Source organism: Felis catus, chromosome C2 (assembly GCF_018350175.1).
Source record: "Felis catus isolate Fca126 chromosome C2, F.catus_Fca126_mat1.0, whole genome shotgun sequence".
NCBI classification, from domain to species: Eukaryota; Metazoa; Chordata; class Mammalia; order Carnivora; family Felidae; genus Felis; species Felis catus.
In genome coordinates this window covers 6,419,802-6,439,826 of record NC_058376.1, presented here as the reverse complement: position 1 = coordinate 6,439,826, position 20,025 = coordinate 6,419,802, and the positions used below count along the sequence as shown (strand labels likewise).

The 20,025-nt window shown below is 42.5% G+C and overlaps 1 protein-coding gene and 1 non-coding gene across 2 annotated transcripts in view; one reads left to right on the top strand and one right to left on the bottom strand.

Annotated features, from left to right (window-relative positions):
• Nucleotides 1–19,451, bottom strand: part of BRWD1 (bromodomain and WD repeat domain containing 1) — a 130,736-nt gene extending 111,285 nt beyond the window's left edge. The window contains exons 1-4 of the mRNA XM_023238732.2: nucleotides 19,268–19,451; nucleotides 19,099–19,157; nucleotides 18,922–18,951; nucleotides 18,678–18,737 (exon numbers count right to left, since the gene is read on the bottom strand). Coding sequence (XP_023094500.2) covers nucleotides 18,678–18,737; nucleotides 18,922–18,951; nucleotides 19,099–19,157; nucleotides 19,268–19,316 — 198 coding nt within the window. The 5' untranslated portion in view covers nucleotides 19,317–19,451. The remainder of the gene's footprint in view (nucleotides 1–18,677; nucleotides 18,738–18,921; nucleotides 18,952–19,098; nucleotides 19,158–19,267) is intronic.
• Nucleotides 2,387–2,459, top strand: TRNAK-CUU. Its single transcript has one exon. It is a non-coding gene; the product is annotated as a tRNA-Lys (tRNA).
• Nucleotides 19,452–20,025: the final 574 nt, after the last annotated feature.

Sequence of the window (20,025 nt, the reverse complement as noted above, 5' to 3'; positions counted from 1 at the left end):
ATAGATAATTAGCTCATCATGGGAAGGGAAAGAAAGATAGGAGAAACTAGAAGGTAACTCCAACAGGGCCAAGAAAATCACAGATCTAAGAACCTGTCAGGAATGCAAATCTGAAAACAAAACCCCACCGAAGTACTCCGCACTGATCAACCTAAATAATGTGTCCACGAGGCTTAAGAAAGATAAAAGGACTTGGGCAATGGCAACATGGCTTCTTATACAGTAGACAATCACTCTAATAGCTTTAAGATTTTGACTATTCAGGTAGATAGAGAACTGACATAATTGGCTTTCAGGTTTTTTTAATATAATTTATTGTCAAATTGGTTAACATACAGCGTGTACAGTACACTCTTGATTTGGGGAGTAGATTCCCATGGTTCATCGTTTACATACAACACCCGGTGCTCATCCCAACAAGTGCCCTCCTCAATGTCCCTCACCCATTTGCCCCTCCCCCCCGAATCAACCCTCAGTTTGTTCTCTGTTATTTAAAAGTCTCTTATGGTTTGCTACCCTCCCTCCATTTGTAACTATTTTCCCCCCTTTCTTTCCCCCATGGTCTTCTGTTAAGTTTCTCAAGTTCCACATATGAGTGAAAGCATTTATCTGTCCTTCTCAATTGGCTTTCAGTTTTGAGGTTACACACTCAGGCCTGTCTCCTGAGTGGACACCTGCTCTTGAAGACAAGCTGTAACACACAAAGGCAAAAACAACTTCTCTAGATAGAAAAGACAGAGACAGAAAAGTTTAGACAGAGTGCTTCCCAGTGTTGGATATGATTTTATTCTCTCTCTTAAATGATCTAGAAGGGAAACTTTATAGGACTAAACTCACTGCCTGAATTGAAGAAGCAGTAAAACTCATCATTAAATTAACAGGAAGTTTCAACATAGGCAAGTAAACTTAGGCCAAGTCCAGGCATTAATAGGAACATGGATTCCATGCAGCAGCTGTGATTCCCATAAAAGGATTTATAGATTCGTTACATTTCTAAGGATTCCAGCATAACTATCAAAGATGGGGGGAGGAGAGACTGTTACTCTATATTTGTATAAGACAAAGTGTTTCTGGAGAGTAATGCAGTTCTAGTCCCAAAAATAACAAACAGAAAATGGTTCTAGATTATCAAAGATCTACTGACCAAATCAATATGATAGATAACGTTCCTTCATTACTTTCAAGTCCTTTACCTGAATGTTAGTAACAACCTCTACCAGCAACTTCAATGAGTAAGCCAGTGATACGATGTCCTCGGAAATCAGGCCAGAACTAAGTCAAACAGCCACTCTCTGTACCATCTTATTTTTGGTAGCCATACTTAGTCTCAGGAAGTTTTTCAGCCACAACCATAGGATCCCTATATTACCGCCACTATTACCAAATAATGCGGTGAGCATGAGCTTCTTCAAGCCCAGGGAAGCAGCTGTAAAGTGGTAGTAGAGTCTAGAGAATGTAACTGCAAACTTATGGGAGAAAGGAGCTTTTTCTGTCAAGTTTGGGATACCGTCATGTAATGAGGATCTAGAATGAGTATTTAATATATTTTTTCTTACCGTTTATTTGAGAGAGAGAAGAAGAGAAACACAGAGCGTGCACACGAGTGGGGGAGGGACAGAGAGAGAGGGAGACAGAATGTGAAGCAGAATGTGAATCTGTCAGCACAGAGCCCAGTGCGGGGTTCGATCTCATGAACAGCGAGTTCATGACCTGAGCCAAAGTCAGACACTTTAACCAAGTGAGCCACCCAGGCACCCCAATATTTAATACCTTTAATATATACCTATGTGATCGCTTCTCGGCCTTTTGGCTAAGATCAAGTGTAACATATACCCATCTGACCTTTAGTTTTTCCCTGATCATTTTAAACTACATCTAGAAACTTACAAGGGAAAATGCCTAAGTAAACTACCACAGCACATCACAACTCCTATACAATGAGCATACAACAATGAAACAAGAAGGGATACGGAGCATGGTCTTTCACAAAAAAATTAAAAATTGGTGTCTTCCTTAAGTAAGTCCCCTCAGCCTCTGGTTGATACAAGTTCTTGGCCTCTTTTCTAAGCTTTATAAAGAAATGCAAGTTTGGGGCACCTGGGTAGCTTAGTGGGTTAAACATCCGACTCTTGATCTCAGCTCAGGATCGTGAGTTCAAGCCCCACTGTGGGCTCCACACTAGGCATGAGGCATATTTTTAAAAATAAGTGAATTTTTAAAAATTAAAAAAAAAATGCAAGCTTAGTAGTCAATGGCAGGATAAATATCGTTATAGAAATAAGCGGGGAAAAGAGCTTAACCCTCGGTTTATACAAAAGTACCTAAGCAGAGAAACGTTCTAATGTTAGCATGAAAATCCTTCATTCAAAAGCATTTATTCTGGGGCACCTGGCTGGCTCAGTTGGTAGAGCGTGAGACTCTTGATCTCAGGACTGTGGGTTCAAGCCCTACATTGGGTGTAGAGATTAAAAATAAAATCTTAGGGGCGCCTGGGTGGCGCAGTCAGTTAAGCGTCCGACTTCAGCCAGGTCACGATCTCGCGGTCCATGAGTTCGAGCCCCGCGTCGGGCTCTGGGCTGATGGCTCGGAGCCTGGAGCCTGTTTCCGATTCTGTGTCTCCCTCTCTCTCTGCCCCTCCCCCGTTCATGCTCTGTCTCTCTCTGTCCCAAAAATAAATAAAAACGTTGGAAAAGAAAAAAAAAAATAATAAAATCTTAAAAGCAAAAAAGGAAAAAAAAGCTTTTATTTTAATTCAGAAAAGAGTTTATTAGCTTCCCAGAGCAGACCATGTTTGCTTATCCAATAGCCACTACCTCCCCAACTTCAGCAGAGCCTCGCTTTTCTAAACTCTTTCCTAACTAGGCAGCCATTGATCTAGTTCTGGCCAATGAAACAGAGAAGAAATCTTCTAGGGCAGGAGAATGTTCCTGAAAAATTCTGCTCCCTAATAAAAGAACCACAGCGGGGGGTAAAAAAAAAAAAAAAAAAAAAAAAAAACCTTCTTTCCCATTATTTCTAGGATATGATGGTAACAATAAAACGAGAAGTTTGAGAAGGAAAAAAACCAAATGTCAATCTGCCCTATCCAAGAGACAGAGACTATCTTTAATGAAACCATTAAATGAAAGAAAGCATTATATATCTTTATGATTTAGGCCACTGCTTCTAAGGAAATGAAGTATTTCATGAGGCTGTTATCACATGCAATGCAATCACACAAATCATAACAGCATTGTCCACCAAGCTGCAAATCTGAAGCAAAGCCACCTACCAGCCATCCCATAAAGTGAGGCTTGCCTGGAAAATACTATTAATGCTTAAGCCAATACTAAACGAAGATATATCCTTAGTTAGCATTTGTATGCAATCTATTCAGTTCATTTTCTTCTTCCCTTAGCAAAACAATGACCCCTACTTCTAGACTATAAAAGCTTTTCCAAATTATAAATTATTCAGAAGAAATCTAAGATTTTTTATATTTTTTGATTTCTGATATCCTTCTTAAATGTTTAGAGAGAGACAGAGAAAATGCATAGAGGAGGAACAGAGAGACAGAGGGGGAGAGAGAGAATCCCAGGCAGGCCCCGTGCTGTCAGTGAAGAGTCCAATGCCAGGGGCTTAATCTCACAACCCTGAGATCATGACCTGAATAAAAATCAAGAGTCGGACCCTTAAATGACTGAGCCATCCAGGTGCACCCGACTTCTAATATTGCTCGACAGGGAGTTCAGACCATCAAATAGAGTAAGATCATCTGAAAAGAACAAAACTCAAAAAGCAAAATACTCAAGGCTTTATCCTTAAATCAACTGAGTTCTGAAAAGAAACCATTAAACTTGAGATTATTCTGTTGTACCATGTGAAAATAACTAAATTTTCTAAGCAGAACATAATTAAAATAAGCCTGTGTGAAGACTAACTAAAAGTCTGCATCCTACATGGAACTTAATGAAGAGACAAATACTTCCCAAAAGCCAAACCTTTCTTTTTTTTTTTTTTTAAATATTGCTTCACAAGATGTATTAAAACAAGAGGCACACTTCAAAATGTATGGATTTTAAACATGCAACAGCCTACAGAAGATATGAAATAGTAAAGTACTGATCAAGTAACAATTCCAGCCGCATGAACAGAGTAAAGATCACAGATTTCAAGATTAATGCAAAACATCTTCTAGTCAGACTTAGTTCATCATTTCGTTGAGAAGTCTGTCATATTCCAAACGACCAACAGAAATAAAACCTAATCAGGGGTGCCTGGGTGGCTCAGTTGGTTAAGCGTCCGACTGTGGCTCAGGTCATGTCTCCCTCAAATAAATAAACACTTAAAGAATTTTAATGTATATATAAAATTTGACCACTAAAATAGAACGATATTATAGGAACAGAAAAGTCCAGATGCAAGTCAGCAAGAACGTAGTAAATGATGATGACAGCGCTCCCTGTAGAGAAAGGAGACAAGACTCAAACAGTACTTGCAAACTGACAATTTGCAAAAGGCTAGATTCATACCTCACATCAACCACATGCTCAAATAAACTGAACATGGAGACATTACGGAGAAACTACAAACAGACTAGAAAAAGTATTGAGGAATAAATACATAACACTGCCTTTTAAAATATTAATCTTGGAGTACAGAAGGGCTTTAAGGACAACCCTAAAGACAAAATAAAGATTCACAGATATAACAAAAGTAAAAATCTTAAACCTCTGGAAAAACAAAACCTCCCAGCGAAACTAAAAAGCAGTCTGCAAGCTGGGAAAGGAACCTAGAACTCAGCAGACTAAAGAATAACCTAGAGATGAAGAATTCTTACAAAATGGCTTAAGACAGCAGTGGAAAAGCAAGTAAAAGATACAAAAAGGTAATTCAGAAAAGATGAATTGTCAAGTCACAAAACAAACTTCCTTCAAAAACGTCTTAAGCCTGTAACTGGTGGGTCAGAGGTCACGCAGGTTTTTAAGACGGATTGCAACCACTCTTTCCACCCGTCCTCTCTCAGGGCTCCACATTTCCTTTCCGCCCTCCAGGTCAAAGGTTACCCCATCAATAAGCGCTTTTCCTCCCCACCCACCTAAAATATCCTGCCCCCCCCTTTCCCGATCCCTAACACCTCTGTGAATCTGTATTACAGTAGCTCGTCTGCTGCTTCAGGTCAGTTTTACCCCGAGGGTGTAAAGCCCCATGAGAACAGAAGCCTTGTCCATCTCATCCACACTGGTCTCCCCGGAACTCTGACTACAGCAGGCATTCATTTACTGAACAAATGCATCAGACGTTCATGAATAAGTATCACACAAAGTGGCCTTCAGCTGGACCTGCCCCTTAGGAATAGAACCTCACTGAAGTTACTTGTTCCTTCCTGACTCATCTCAAACTGGGAAATCACAATACATGCAAGGTGATAAGATTGCTAAAAGGATACGAGATTACATAGGTTAAATCTCCTAACTTTTGTGCGGTACTTGGCAAAAAAGTGACTCAAACATTAGCTACTGAGGGCCGCCTAACTGGTTCAGTCAGAAGACCATTAGACTTTTGATCCTGGGGTGGTGAGTTTGAGCCTCACTGTGGGTGTATAGCTTACATAAATAAATAAACAAACTTAAAAAAAAAAGGTAAACCATTTTACTCAATGATTAAGTTTCTAGAAGTTTATGACAAGTAACAATTATGTATAAATGCAAAGACACATAGATCTTACTTTGATATTCATGGAATCACTAATAGAAAAAAAAACTAGAAACCAACCAAATGTACAACAGGCAAATAGATAAAATTTTCCAGAGAAATTGAAAGGAATTCACAAAATAGTATCTTTTTAAAGATCCTACTTTTGTTAGAGTCTAGCATGAAGAAAAATAAACACTTCTCACTTTCATGATTTTTTTCTCACTTTCGCATTTTCCAAATATTCTACAATAAACATTATAAATTTTTATTCATTTAATTTATTTTTTAACGTTTATTCATCTTTGCGAGACAGAGACAGAACACGAGGGGGAAAGGGGCAGAGAGAGGGAGACACAACACAGAATCCGAAGCAGGCCCCAGGCTCCAAGCTGTCAGCACAGAGCCAGATGTGGGGCTCGAACTCACGAACTACCAGATCATGACCTGAGCCAAAGTCGGATGCTCAACCAACTGAGCCACCCAGGCGCCCCAGAAATTTTTATTTAATATTAGGACAATTTTTGGTCAGATTACAGAGAAATGACTAATGAACTAATTACATCACTTTTTAGTTACACCCCTACAGAAAGACCACTATCAACATCTTCGAACATTTACATATAAATAGAAGCTAAATTTAATACAGACAAAACTTAAGACTTTAAATTGAGGCTCTAACGATCTCTTTTGCACTGCTGGTAGGAATGAAAACTGGTGCAGCCACTCTGGAAAACAGTATGGAGATTCCCCCCAAAAATTAAAAACAGAACCACCCTACGACCCAGCAATTGCACTACTAGGCATTTATCCAAGGGATACAGGTGTGCTGTTTCAAAGGGACACATGCACCCCAATGTTTATAGCAGCGCTATCGACAATAGCCAAAGCATGGAGAGAGCCCAAATGTCCATCGATGGATGAATGGATAAAGAAGATGTGGTACATGTATAAAATGGAGTATTACTTGGCAATCAAAAAGAATGAAATCTTGCCACTGGCCACTACGTGGATGGAACTGGAGGGTATTATGCTAAGTGAAATTCGTCAGAGAAAGACAAATATCACGACTTCACTCATATGAGGAATTTAAGACACAAAACAGATGAACACAAGGGAAGAGGAGCAAAAATAATATAAAAACAAGGAAGGGGGACAAAACATAAGAGACTCTTAAAAACAGAACAAACAGGGTTGCTGGAGGGGTTGTAGGTGAGGGGACGGGCTAAATGGGTAAGGGGCATTAAGGAAGACACTTGTTGGGATGAGCAACTCGTATGGGTGTTACACATAGGGGGTGAATCACTGGAATCTACTCCTGAAATTATAGCACTATATATGCTAACTAACTTGGGTATAAATTAAAAAATAAACATTAAAAATAATAATAGAAAACAAACTGAGGCTCTACCACAAAGTCTTTCTCAAGCAAGAGTCTCTCAGTGTGGAATCCAGCCTCAAACATACCAATGAGAGTTTAACAAATACTGGAATAAGAAGGGTGCTAGACTCTTCTGACCCTGAGGAAGTGTGGCTAACAGCCCTCACTAGTTATGGGACCTGGGACAAGGTACTTTCTAAGCAAAAACAATAGGTAATACTACACACTTGCAACGTACAAGGTACACTTCTAAGTATTTTAAGGTTTTGACTCATTCAGTTCTTCGTTACTGACAATAGTTAACACTTACATGGTGATTACTACCTGATGCTGTTCTAAGAACTTTATATACGCTCACTTACTATACCTCCAAACTATTCACCTTCATTTTACAGGTGAGAAAACACAAGCACAGACACCAAAGAACCTGCCCAGAACCAAAGAGCTGATAAACGGCAAAGCTAAAAGTAAGAACCCAAGCTGTCTACGGTCACAACTCCCCGCATCACTGCATCACTGCAATCGGCTATCCTGCATCCTAAGAAAAATGCCAAGTAACAAGATAATTAAGGAGAATCACAAGTCTTAGAGCCGAAGTGGCCTCTGGAAGTTTCTAAAGCCAAATATATGCAAACCGATTAAAATCAACATAGAGAGAGGTACCCAGGTGGCTCAGTCAGTTAAGAATCCAACTTCAGGTCACGATCTTGTGGTTCAGTGAGTTCGAGCCCACATCAGGCTGTCTGCTTTCAGCACAGACCCTGCTTCGGATCCTTCTGTCTCCCTCCCTCTCCCCTTCCACCACACGCGCGTGCGATCTCGCTCTCAAAAATAAAACAAAATCAACATAGAGAAATTTTTCTAAGTAGCTAGAGTCTAACATCCAAATGTCATTCACCCACCCCATTACCAATAACAAGCAAAGTCAAAGCCTCCGCCAAATTCTGAATACCCCACGCATAATTCATCCTATGCTGCTATGGTTATTACATAACATTAACACAAAAGTTTTGTGCTCAACATGCCACTTTCCCACTTCTACATAATAAAGGAAAGATAGTAAATAATCACTGAATGATTCTATTTTGTATGCTCCTAATGAAATGGTTTAAAGAGCTTTAAAAAAAAAAAAAAAGACATATAACTTCCATGTTTCACAGCCATTCTGGTGCCGTAAGTTGCTCTGACCTACAAATGAAGCGCAGACCTGAGAGATTTTAAGAAATAAAAGATCGTACCAAAAAAAATCATTTAATAAGCAAATTAGTGATGATTGCTTCTTAGAAAGAAAACACACCTTAAGCATTAAGCCACCTTAACTCCTTCAATAAACACTGAGAACCCACTACTGCCAGGAAGGACAGGTGCACCCGCAGAAGACTGCAGTTACATGCCCCGCATGTAGTCACATATTCCAACCATTAAAAAGAGATAATGTCTGAAGCTACTGCCCTCACTTGAACAATGAGAACAGGTTGGTTTAGCTTAAAAATAATGTTTTAACCCATCACTGAGCTGAGAAAACACGTCTGCATCAACTCCACCCCAGAAACTGGTGAGCCCGTCTGTGACCAGAAAAAGATTCACAGCTGCTTTGATCTGTAGCAGAGAGACAGGAAAAACTGAATAAGGAAAAACCTGCCAACCTTTTAAACTTCACGGCCACCTGCCGGCTATCATGCCTGATGCCTGAGGAGGAGAATGCTTGGGGCCTCGGGACAGTCACCAACTGCACGGGGCAAAAGACGGGATGCGGAACAGCTGGGGGAGCCCCCGTCCACTGCAAGTGCGCTCCAGAGACCCTCTGAACGCTAGGGATGCGACAGCAGAGTAGAAAGCCGAGGGCAGAACTGGAAAGCAAAGAGATCTCAGCAACTCAAAAAAGTTGGCAACTGGGCTATAAAACAGAGCAAGATCTTACAAAGTTTGGGAAGCTGGCAACTTGGCTATGAAACAGACATCCCAGGAATCTCACCTGTGCCCAAACCCCAAACTCTGCTGGAGAGGCAAGTCCTGGTCCCAGCCTTAAACCGTGGGATGCCAATGAACTGACTGCAACTACAGCTGCCACAAAGCCCAAGACCACCAAACATGACACAACGTAGATAACTCAGCCCCCAGCACTAAGAACTTGAGAGAAAAGGGGGCATCCTTTACCGAGACCGATTACATTACCTAAACCTCTACTCTTTTCACACAAAACAGCCCAGCATACTTCAAAAGAGGAGGAGATACAGATGAGATACACAACAAAGCAAAATGTGATCCGTAACCGAGAGGAAGTAGTCAACAGTGGTCCCAGAGAAGGCCCCAGATGTTAAAAATGCTCAACCATTATCTCTTCAAAATACTTCTTCTGCCTCATTCTTCCATTCTTTTCATTTGGGACTTTTTTTTTTTAGGTTTATTTATTTTTGAGAGAGAGAAAGAGCGCAAGCAAGCAAGGGACAGAGTAGAAGGGGACAAAGGATCCAAAGCAGGCTCTGTGCTGACAGCAGCGAGCCTGATACAAGGCTTGAACCACGAACGGTGAGATCACAACCTGAGTTGAAGCCGAACACTCACTCAACTGAGCCACCCAGGTGCCCCCCCCCCCTTTTTGAACTTTACACACGAAACTATTTGATATCCTATAGGTTCAAGAAGTTCGGACAACCTCAAGCAGAGTAAATCCAAAGAAAACCACCTACATGCCTGGAGGAGGCAACTTCTGACGTGGCCTCCAATGACCCCCACTTCCGGGTACTGCCAACCTTATGAAATCCCCTCCCCTTGAGTAGGTTACTTACAACTGACAGAATACAGCTAACGTGGAGGGTATCGATACCACTTCTCCTGTAAGGTTACAGAAGACTATGACTGCTGTCTTAACTAGCAGACTATTATTGCCTATTCCGCTTTCACCTTTTGATGAATCAAGCTGCCATTTTGGACAAGTGGCAAGAAGCTGAGAGTGGCCAAGAGACAAGGAGGAACTGAGACTTCTCAGTCCAACCCCCTCCAAGAACTGAATCCAGCCAAAAACTATGTGAGCTTGGAAACAGACCCTTCCAGTCAGGTCTTCAGTTGAAACCCCAGATCTGGCCAACACCTGGATTACAGCCTTGAGAGGGATTGAGAGGACTCAGTTCAGCTGAGCCTGCAAGTCTGATTTACAGAAACCGTGGGATAAAGACAATCTGCGTTGTTTTAAGCCACTATATTTTGGGGTAGCCAGTTATGCAGCAATAGGTAACAACTACAGTATATCACAGTAAACCTGCTGAAAACCAAAGGCAAAATGAAAATCTTAAAAAGCAACCAGGAAAAAAAAGCATTATCTTGAAAGGGGAAATAGTAAGAATGCCAGTTTTTTTAATATGGAGTGCTACAAGGAAAAAAAAAAACACACCAATCAGAATTTCACCTTTAAAACAAGCTTTAAGGGGCACCATAGGTGGCTCTGTCTGTTAAGCATTAGGACTCCTGATTTCAGCTCAGGTCTTGAACTCACGGTTCATGAATTCAAGCCCTGCATCTGGCTCCACACTGCAGAGCCTGCTCAGGATTCTTCCTCTCCATCTCTCTCTCTCTCTCTTTCCCTGCTTGCGTGCTGTACTCTCTCTCAAAATAAATAAATAAATAAATCTTAAAAAATAAATAAAACAATCTTTATTGATTTATTTATTTATTTACTTATAAAACAATCTTTATTTTTTTTTTTCAACGTTTATTTATTTTTGGGACAGAGAGAGACAGAGCATGAACGGGGGAGGGGCAGAGAGAGAGGGAGACACAGAATCCGAAGCAGGCTCCAGGCTCTGAGCCATCAGCCCAGAGCCCGACGCGGGGCTCGAACTCACTGACCGCGAGATCGTGACCTGGCTGAAGTCGGACGCTTAACCGACTGCGCCACCCAGGCGCCCCTAAAACAATCTTTATTTAAAAATAAACACATAACAGAGCACCTAGGTTCAATTGCTTGAGCATCCCAACTTCAGCTCAGGTCATGATCTCACAGTCTGTGAGTTCGAGCCCCGCGTCAGGCTCTGTGCTGACAGCTCAGAGCCTGGAGCCTGCTTCAGATCCTGTGTCTCCCTCTCTCTCTGCCCCTCCCCCACTCACACTCTGTCTCTCTCTCTCAAAAATGAATAAATGTTAAAAAAAAAATTTTTAATAAAGACAAAAATGTTTTCAGACCAAAAAAATTAAAAGGAAAAATTAAAGGAAAACCAAAGTCATTGCCAACAAAACTTCATTAAAAAAAATAACAGAATAAGTTGTGCAGACTGAAGAAAAATAATCACAGATAAGACAAATGGGAAGACAAGAACGAACTAAAAATACCAGGAAAGGTATACAGGGAGGTAAGCAAATGAATATCAACTTTAAAACTACAGCAATAATATCTGGAAATTTCATAACATACATAAAATACCATAATAGTCCAAAGGACAAAAGGGTATCAACTAACAGTTTTAACTTTATTGATTTGGGAAGTGGTGAAGTAACTTGTAACCTCTAGAGTAACCACTAAAATAATAATAAAAGGGTATATAGCCAGAAAGCAATAAAGAACAGTGTAATAATCCAAAAGAGAGCAGTACTAAAGAGATGGAACACATATAAAAACAGGTACCTGGTAGACTTCACACAATTTTAAGTAATTATATAAGTTAATTAAATTGCAAATAGTTTGAAGACTCTAACTAAAAGACTGAATAATAAAACCATATGTTGTTTACAGGAACCATACTTAGAAATGAGCACATGGGGAAACGGCTTTACTAAAAGGAGAGAAAACAAAAAATGATGTGCTATACCATCACTAATGGAAAGAAAGCTGGGCAGGCTGTAGTAAAGTGAGGCCAAGTCAGACTTGGGGGTGAGAAGCTTTTATGAGATAAAGAACATTTCCCAATTAAAAAAAAAAAAGTCAAATTCTGGAAAACACAAAACTATGGAAACAGGGACAAGATCAGTGGTTGAGAGGGTGGGAGGGATAATCAGGCAGAGCACAGAGGATTTTTAGGGCAGAATTACTCTGTATGATACTGTTAGTGGGTACGTGTCTTTTGTCTAAACCTACAAAAGGTACAACACTAAGAGTACCTAATGTAAACATAGGAGAGTCATGATGGAAACTAAGGACTTGGGGGATTATGATGGGTCAATATAGCTCCATCAACTGCAACAAACATACCATTCTGAGGGATGCGGATAATGAGGGAGACTGTGCGCTTACAGGGGGAAATCTCTACCTTCTGCTCAATTTTGCTGTGAACCTGAAACTGCTCTAAAATATGAAGTCTACTTTAAAAAAAAAAAAAAAGAGGGGAAGTCAATTCAAGAGAAAGATAACAATTATATATTTGTATACACCTAATAACATACGTAAATAAAAAACTGGAAAAAGAAAAAAGACAACTCTACAGTCACACTTGGAGATTATCCACAATCCTTCTCAGAAACCAACAGAACTAGCTGGCAACAATCTGTAGAATTTAGAAGATCTGAAACGAAAAAAGTCATGTGACTTGTCCCTTAGATGCAAATAAATGTTATGATTAGGTGAGCCTCTGAAAACAAAGTAATAACTATTCTTTCAAAGTAGCACAGTTGGAGTGCTTGGCTGGGTCAGTCAGTAGAGCATGCTCTTGATCTCGGGATACTGAGTACAAGCCCCATATTGGGAGTAGGGCTTAAAATAAAGGCGCACAGTCAAGGCTGGGTGACTCACATGTAGCAACAGCACTACCATTATTCAGCACTGAGCTACAAAGTATCATCAGTGCCCCATCCCACATTGTGTTCATCCATAAAGGGGTAAGTGGCAGGTATCATTCATTTAGACATAAGAGTTCAGAGAGACTGTATTTTATTATCTCATTAAGACCCTACCAATATAAATTAAGGGAAGGGGCAAGCTACACAATCATGACTTTTGTTCTACCAGCATTACTTGTAAATGCTGATTATTACTGTGTGCCGGGCACTGAAGGCCATTTTTTTCCCATGTTTACCAAATGCTTTGATACAATTATTATCATCTTTGTTGCACAGCTCAAGAAACTGAGGTAGAGTTTAAATAAACTGCCTAATGGTGCAGCCACTCTGGAAAACAGTATGGAGGTTCCTCAAAAAATTAAAAATAGATCTACCCTATGACCCAGCAATAGCACTGCTAGGAATTTACCCAAGGGATACAGGAGTGCTGATGCATAGGGGCACTTGTACCCCAATTACCCCAATGTTTACAACAGCACTTTCAACAATAGCCAAATTATGGAAGAGCCTAAGTGTCCATCAACTGATGAATGGATAAAGAAATTGTGGTTTATATACACAATGGAATACTACTTGGTAATGATAAAGAATGAAATCTGGCCTTTTGTAGCAACGTGGATGGAACTGGAGAGTGTTATGCTAAGTGAAATAAGTCATACAGAGAAAGACAGATACCATATGTTTTCACTCTTAGGTGGATCCTGAGAAACTTAACAGAAGACCATGGGGGCGGGGAAGGGAAAAAACAAAAAAAGTTAGAGAGGGAGGGAGCCAAAACATAAGAGACTCTTAAAACCTGAGAACAAACTGAGGGTTGATGGAGGGTGGGTGATGGGTATTGAGGAGGGCACCTGTTGGGATGAGCACTGGGTGTTGTATGGAAACCAATTTGACAATAAATTTCACATTAAAAAATAAATAAAAAATAAGTAAATAATAAACAAACTGCGTAAGATTAAACACCTGCTAGGCAGCACAAATCAGGATTACAGCCCATATACCCGGCACAAAAACCCAAGTTTCTAATGTCTATAACGTTACATTGGTAGGCAGTAACTTGTCATCATATTGCCATGATCATCAAGTGTTCCCAAATTATCAATGAAATGCCTATGGAATAAATCGCTATAGTCAACTACAAAGGAAATGCAGAATCCCCAGAGGAAAGAGGTTAGTGCTAGAATCCCACAATGAAAACAAAATAGTGGAGTCAGTTACAATACAGTTATCCAATAAAGTTGTTTTTGTTTTAAATAGGTAAATAAGGAAGTTTGCCATTAAAAAGGATCAACCTGACACACGAGTAGAGTCTATCTAACTAGGCACCCAAATTCCAAGTCTAGCCTTATGATCTACCTTAAGCCTGATTCCCTAATCCAGTAGGGAGTTCACGATGGTAATACTGCTTCCCCACCCCCGCCTTGATTTGGGGAGTTAATTCATAACCCAAGAAGATCGACAACTAAGAAATGAAAAAAAGAAGAAAGTATTGATATGTTGGTGCCAATTAGTTATTCTGATATAGTAACAAGTTTTGTAATGACTGAACTATTTGTAATGTTTGGCAGAGCAAAAAAGAATAATTTACTACAGTAAATTTAAAATATATTTACAAAAGTTAAATTTTAGAAAGATTACACTTACGGGTACCTGGATGGCTCAGTCAGCTAAGCATACAACTCCTGATTTCATGCCCAGTCAGGGCATGATCTCACAGTTCGGGAGTTCAAGCCCCACATTGCATTCTGCACGGACAATGCAGAGAGCCTGCTTGGGAATCTCTCTCTTAAAATAAATAAATAAACTTAAAAAAAAAAGGTAACACATTTGACAAAGTTAGCCATCTTGAGGGGACTGAAATAATCATAGATTTGTAACATAGTGTGAAATGCCCGAGGAAATTTAAGACAATTAAGTGGTGTTAAATATCTTAAGATTAAATTCTCATTACAAATTAAACAGTAAAAAATAAAATAAACTTGTTTCTAGAAATATCACTAAATTTATAAGATTTGTAACTTAAAGACTTAAGAAAAATTACTACTTATAACTAATAAACTCCATATTTAACTAAAAATAACTTTTAAGTCTTCATTGTGCTATAGGGCTACTCAAACGTTATTTTTTTTAAAAAAAGCATGACAATAAATCCCCTAATGATAAACTCCAATAGAAGGACTTTCAGATTTTATTTACTGGTTAAGGAAGACAGTGGCCTATAAAACTGCACATTACTAAATTACGAAGTCTATGGAATCACATTCGCCTCATTTAAACATGCTCCTCTAACAAATCGAGTTCTTCCTCACTCCCGGGCCCTACTCTATAGCTCCATTTCCTTCTTCCTCTCTTGTGTTCACCACCTATAAATCATAAAAATCTGAACTACACTTTATGAATTCACAGGCCCAACTGCTAACGCAGGGCTAGGTACTGAGAGATAAAGAATCTCAATTGTCTTAAGTATCAAAAATACTCTTGCTTCCAAAGTACAGGCTGGAATGATAACATAGTCCCAAGTCTAAGATAAACTATAACTCTGTCAACAGTGACACTGGAATCACCTGAAAGGTTTCAAACTATAGTGATACCCAGTCTCACCACAAAAATTCTGATTTAACTGGTGTGGAACGTGGCCCGGGCATCCAGATTTTGTAAAGCTCCCCAGATGACTCTGATCCAAGAATGAGGACTATTATTGAGAAAAAGGAGTAAATTAAACAACACAAAGAAACAAATAGCATAAGGAAACTATCAGACAAAACCCGAATGTGAAACATTCTACAGGCTATCTCAAATGTCTTCAGAATACCAATGGCACAGGAACAAAAACTATGTAAGATAAAAAAGAGATGGAAAGTAACTTCAGTACAACACGTGGACCTTGCCTGAAACCAATTTGAACTAAATATAAAAAGAAATGCGAGGAGAGGCGCCTGGATGGCTCAGTTGGTTAAGCGACCAATTCTTTCAGCTCAGGTCATGATCTCATAGTTCATGGATTTGAGCCTTGAGTTGGGTTCTGCATGGAGAGATTCTCTCTCTCAAAATAAATAAATAAACTTTAAAAAAAAAAAAAAAAAAAGAAATCCAAGGAACAAAAGGAAAATCTGAGTAGGGACTAGATATATAAATGTAATATCCAGATATATAGATCTAGACACATATAGACATATATATAGATCTACACTTATAGATATATAAGTGTAATGTCTACATGTACACATTATCAAAGAACATCATTCTTTGGATTGTGTGTGATGCTGGCACTGCGGTGGTCTAAGAAACAGCCCTTCAATTTTTTCAAGACGCGCTATGCAGAATTTAGAGAAGACATGTAAGATCTGGGATTTACTTTAAAATACTTCAGCATATTAACTAATAAAATAAAGGAATGTCTGGTATTTGCTTTAAAACAATACAGCCCAGGGGAGTGAGGTAACAGATGCAACATTCTTTGCTAATCACAAGGTTGATAAGTAGTATGGTTCATTTCACTATTTTTCTATGTTTGAAGATTTGCACTGGTAATTTATAAAAAAATACTTCAAATAGAAGCCAAAGTAAAGATAGCAAAAATGGTTCATGACATTATTATTTGTGTATATCTGAAATACTTCTTAATTAAATGAAAAGCAGGGGCGCCTGGGTGGTTCCACTCAGATCACGATCTCAGAGTTCATGGGGTTCAAGCCCCATACCGGACTCTGCACTGAATGTGTGGAGCCTGCTTGGGATTCTCTCTCTCCCCCTCCCCTGCTCATGCTTTCTCTCTCAAATAAATAAACTTTAAAAAAAAAAAAAAAAAAGAGCAGACTCTGGAGAACTAGCAGCTACTCATGTACTCTGACAAAATAACTCTCCTATACACAAGAAGTTCATCCTTCGTACTTAATGCTAGGAATGGGTGGAGGCGAGAGAAGGTAAAGGACAAAAAGGACATTATCCACCAGACCCTATGAGCCAGGTGATGAAACATGACCCAGGGCATTGCACATCACAGGGAGATACCACAGAGAACTAGGATAATTTTAAACAGAATTTTAAAAGTGGGGTTTTAAGCACCTCGAACAAAGAAGCCAAAAATATACACAAATTTTAAAAGTGCATTTTCCAGTAGTTACAGCATCTCAAGATTTAAGCGATTTTCTCTTATCGATAGAAGTAAAACAATGAATAGTCCTTTAAACGTTTCCTAGACTTAAATATCAAAATAAGAAATTCAAGAAAACAAAACCTCTGCCATGATGCTGAATTTTTTAAATCTTCCTTGGAAATACTCAATTTTAAGTGCTTGCTTTTAAAAAATCTAAACCAGGGGCGCCTAAGTGGCTCAGTCAGTTAAACATCCAACTTCGGCTGAGGTCATGATCTTGCAGTTGTTGAGTTGGAGACCTGCATCCCGCTCTGTGCTGACAGCTCAGAACCTGGAGCCTGCTTCGGATTCTGTGTCTCCCTCTCTCTCTGCCTGTCCCCTGCTCACACACTCTCGCTCTCAAAAAACACGAACATTAAAAAAAAATTATAAAAAGTCCACACCAGTAAACATTAAAATTGACAACTGAAACAGAATCCTTTGTTACTCCAGACTTTAAGTGTCAATAACACTTAACTGTTCATATGCAGATGATAAATCCCCTTGTTTACTTTTTGTCCTTTTGTTTAATCCAAGAATGGTGACCATATCCTACCAAATTCCGTTACAGATAATATGACTGTCATAAGTAAAAGATCTTTCAAGAGTTTTTGTTTGGTCATCAGTTATATGGCTCATACAAGATGCCTATATTGCTTGGCAACTAAGAAACCCTTTTTCCTAATACACCAATTGGCAAAAATATTTTTCTGAAAAATGTTTTATTTCACTAAGGGCAAATGAGTGGATAAAACCGAAGCTAGGGGCGCCTCAATGGTTCAGTCTGTTAAGCGTCCAACTCTTGATTTCGGCTCAGGTCATGACCTCACAGTTCCTGGGATGGAGCCCAAACTGGGCTCTGCGCTGACAGCACAGAGCCTGTCTGGGATTCTCTCTCCTTCTCTCTCTCTGCCCCTCCCCACCAACCCCACTGGCAAGCACGCGAGTTCTCTCTCTCTCAACTAAATAACATTTTAAAAAAAGGACTCTATATCGTGAGCGCAACTAAAAAAGTTGACAAAGTACAATAAAAAGAAAACTGAAATCTATGCCAATGCTGCTCTAAAACGAGAAACTGCATAGAGCCTGCATTAAGTACAGCAAGGTCAATATAAAAACTCAAAAGTTTTCTAAGGCATTCAACAAGTGTACAGTTCAGAGAGGCAAAAGTACTGGAGGAGTTGCATACTGTCACAGCAGCAAGATTTTTATTACGCTGCTGAGGGAAAAAGAAAAACACGCTAAACAGAAGAACACTTCACCTTTCAGACACCAATGATTCTATTCCTAGGGAACAAGTGGTTAGAGGAGCTGGGCGGGGCAAAGGAGGGAAGACCAATCAGAGGTCGAGTTACAAGTCGGGTACGAAAACAGAAGGATGAGAGCAGCTCACTGAATGGCTGGCGCACCGCCCCCCCACCCCAGCACGCGCGCACGCGCGCCCCCGGCTCTCACCATAGGCAGCCGCACCTGGGGACCCACCCCACCGCAAACCGCGGTGCGGGGTCGCCCCCACCTTCCACCCGCCACCCCCTCGGGGCCGTTTCCTACCAAAACAAACCCACCACCCCAAAACAAAACAAAACCTCCCGAGGGAGTCCTGCTATCCCGGGATGCCCCCCGAGCACGGCTCGATCGCTTCACCCCAAGAGCCAGAGCCCCGACAAGGGGGCGGGGAGAGGATGTTCGGAAACACGGGGATAGAAATGTCAAAAATCTCACCAATTCCTCGTAGCTCCTGTTGTGCTCGTTGCCCTCCCAGTCCAACCTCTTCGGCAGCAACTGCAAAGACACCAGACGCACACGAGTGACCACCGCGCGGGGCCGGGCTGGGGGCCGCGGGGCCGGGCGGGGGGCCGCGGGGTGGGCTGGGGTGGGGAGTTGGGCGAGTGGCCCCGGCAGGGTAGGGAGGGAGCACGGAGGGGACGCGGCGGGGCGGGCGCGGCAGGCGCCACGAAGCACAGACCTGGTACTGCTCCAGCTCCTGCACCAGCACCTGCAGCCGACGAGACGCGCAGTTAGGGAGGCGGGGGGCACCCGGGTCCACCCGACGCCCTCCACCCGCGACCCCAGGCGGCGGCAGCGGGGCCGGGGCTGGGACGCGGCCGCCGCCGCCGCCGCCGCCCGCGGGGCCCGCACTCACCTGGGCGGCTCTCCGACACGGGCCGGCCGATAGGTACCGGGCGATGAGGAAGTACAGCTCTGCGGGAAGACGGAGAGTCGGGTCAAGAGCGGGCAGGGCGGCGGGGAGGGGGCCGCGGCCGGGGCCGGGCCGGGGGCGCCGCGGGGAGGGCGCAGGCGGCGCGTCTTACCCGACTCGATGAGGGGCACCGGGCGTCGGGCGGGCGAGGGCTCCGCCATGGCCGGGCGCGGGGCGCGGGGCGCGGGGCGGGAGCGAGCGAGCGAAGCGTGTAGGCCGCGCCGAGGCCTGAGCGGGCCGGCGTCCCTCTACCCCTGGCGCGCCGCCGCCGCCGCCATGCCGTGCGCGCCGCCACGCCGATGCCTCCGCGAAGTAGTCCCTCCGCGAGAGGGAAAGTAGTCCCCGCGCGGCGACCGCCCTGCGCCCCCGTCCGACCGACTCTGGGGCCGTGACTAGAGCGGCGAGCCGTGCCTCTTTCTCCTTCGTCTCAGGGGCGCCGCGAGGGGAACGTGGAGGGTGGGCGAAGGCCGGGGCCCGGGCGGGCGGCCGGTGGGGGCGGGGAGCGCGCGTGGCTGGGATCCTTGCGCGCGGTGAGGCGGTCCCCGGCCATTGTGAGGCGGCGGCGCGGCGGCCGGGCTCGCGGCGGGGCGGGCGCCGGGGCGGAGGTCGGGCGGCGCGCCGGGGCGGGGGCCGGCCGGGGGCGCGGTGGGGGTGGGGACAGGTTCCCGCGCCCCCGGGCGGAACGAAGCCTCTCCACGCGGATGCCCAGAAGCCCGGGATCCGGCGGGGTCGCCCTCTTCGGGCTCACGGAAGGGACGTTTCTCGAACGGTCCTGTGGGGCCGGTGTGCCGGCCCCCCCACGAAAGATCGCTCTCTTCGAGGACGCGAAACCCTTAAAACTGAGAGTCGCGCCATCCGCAGAGAGGACAA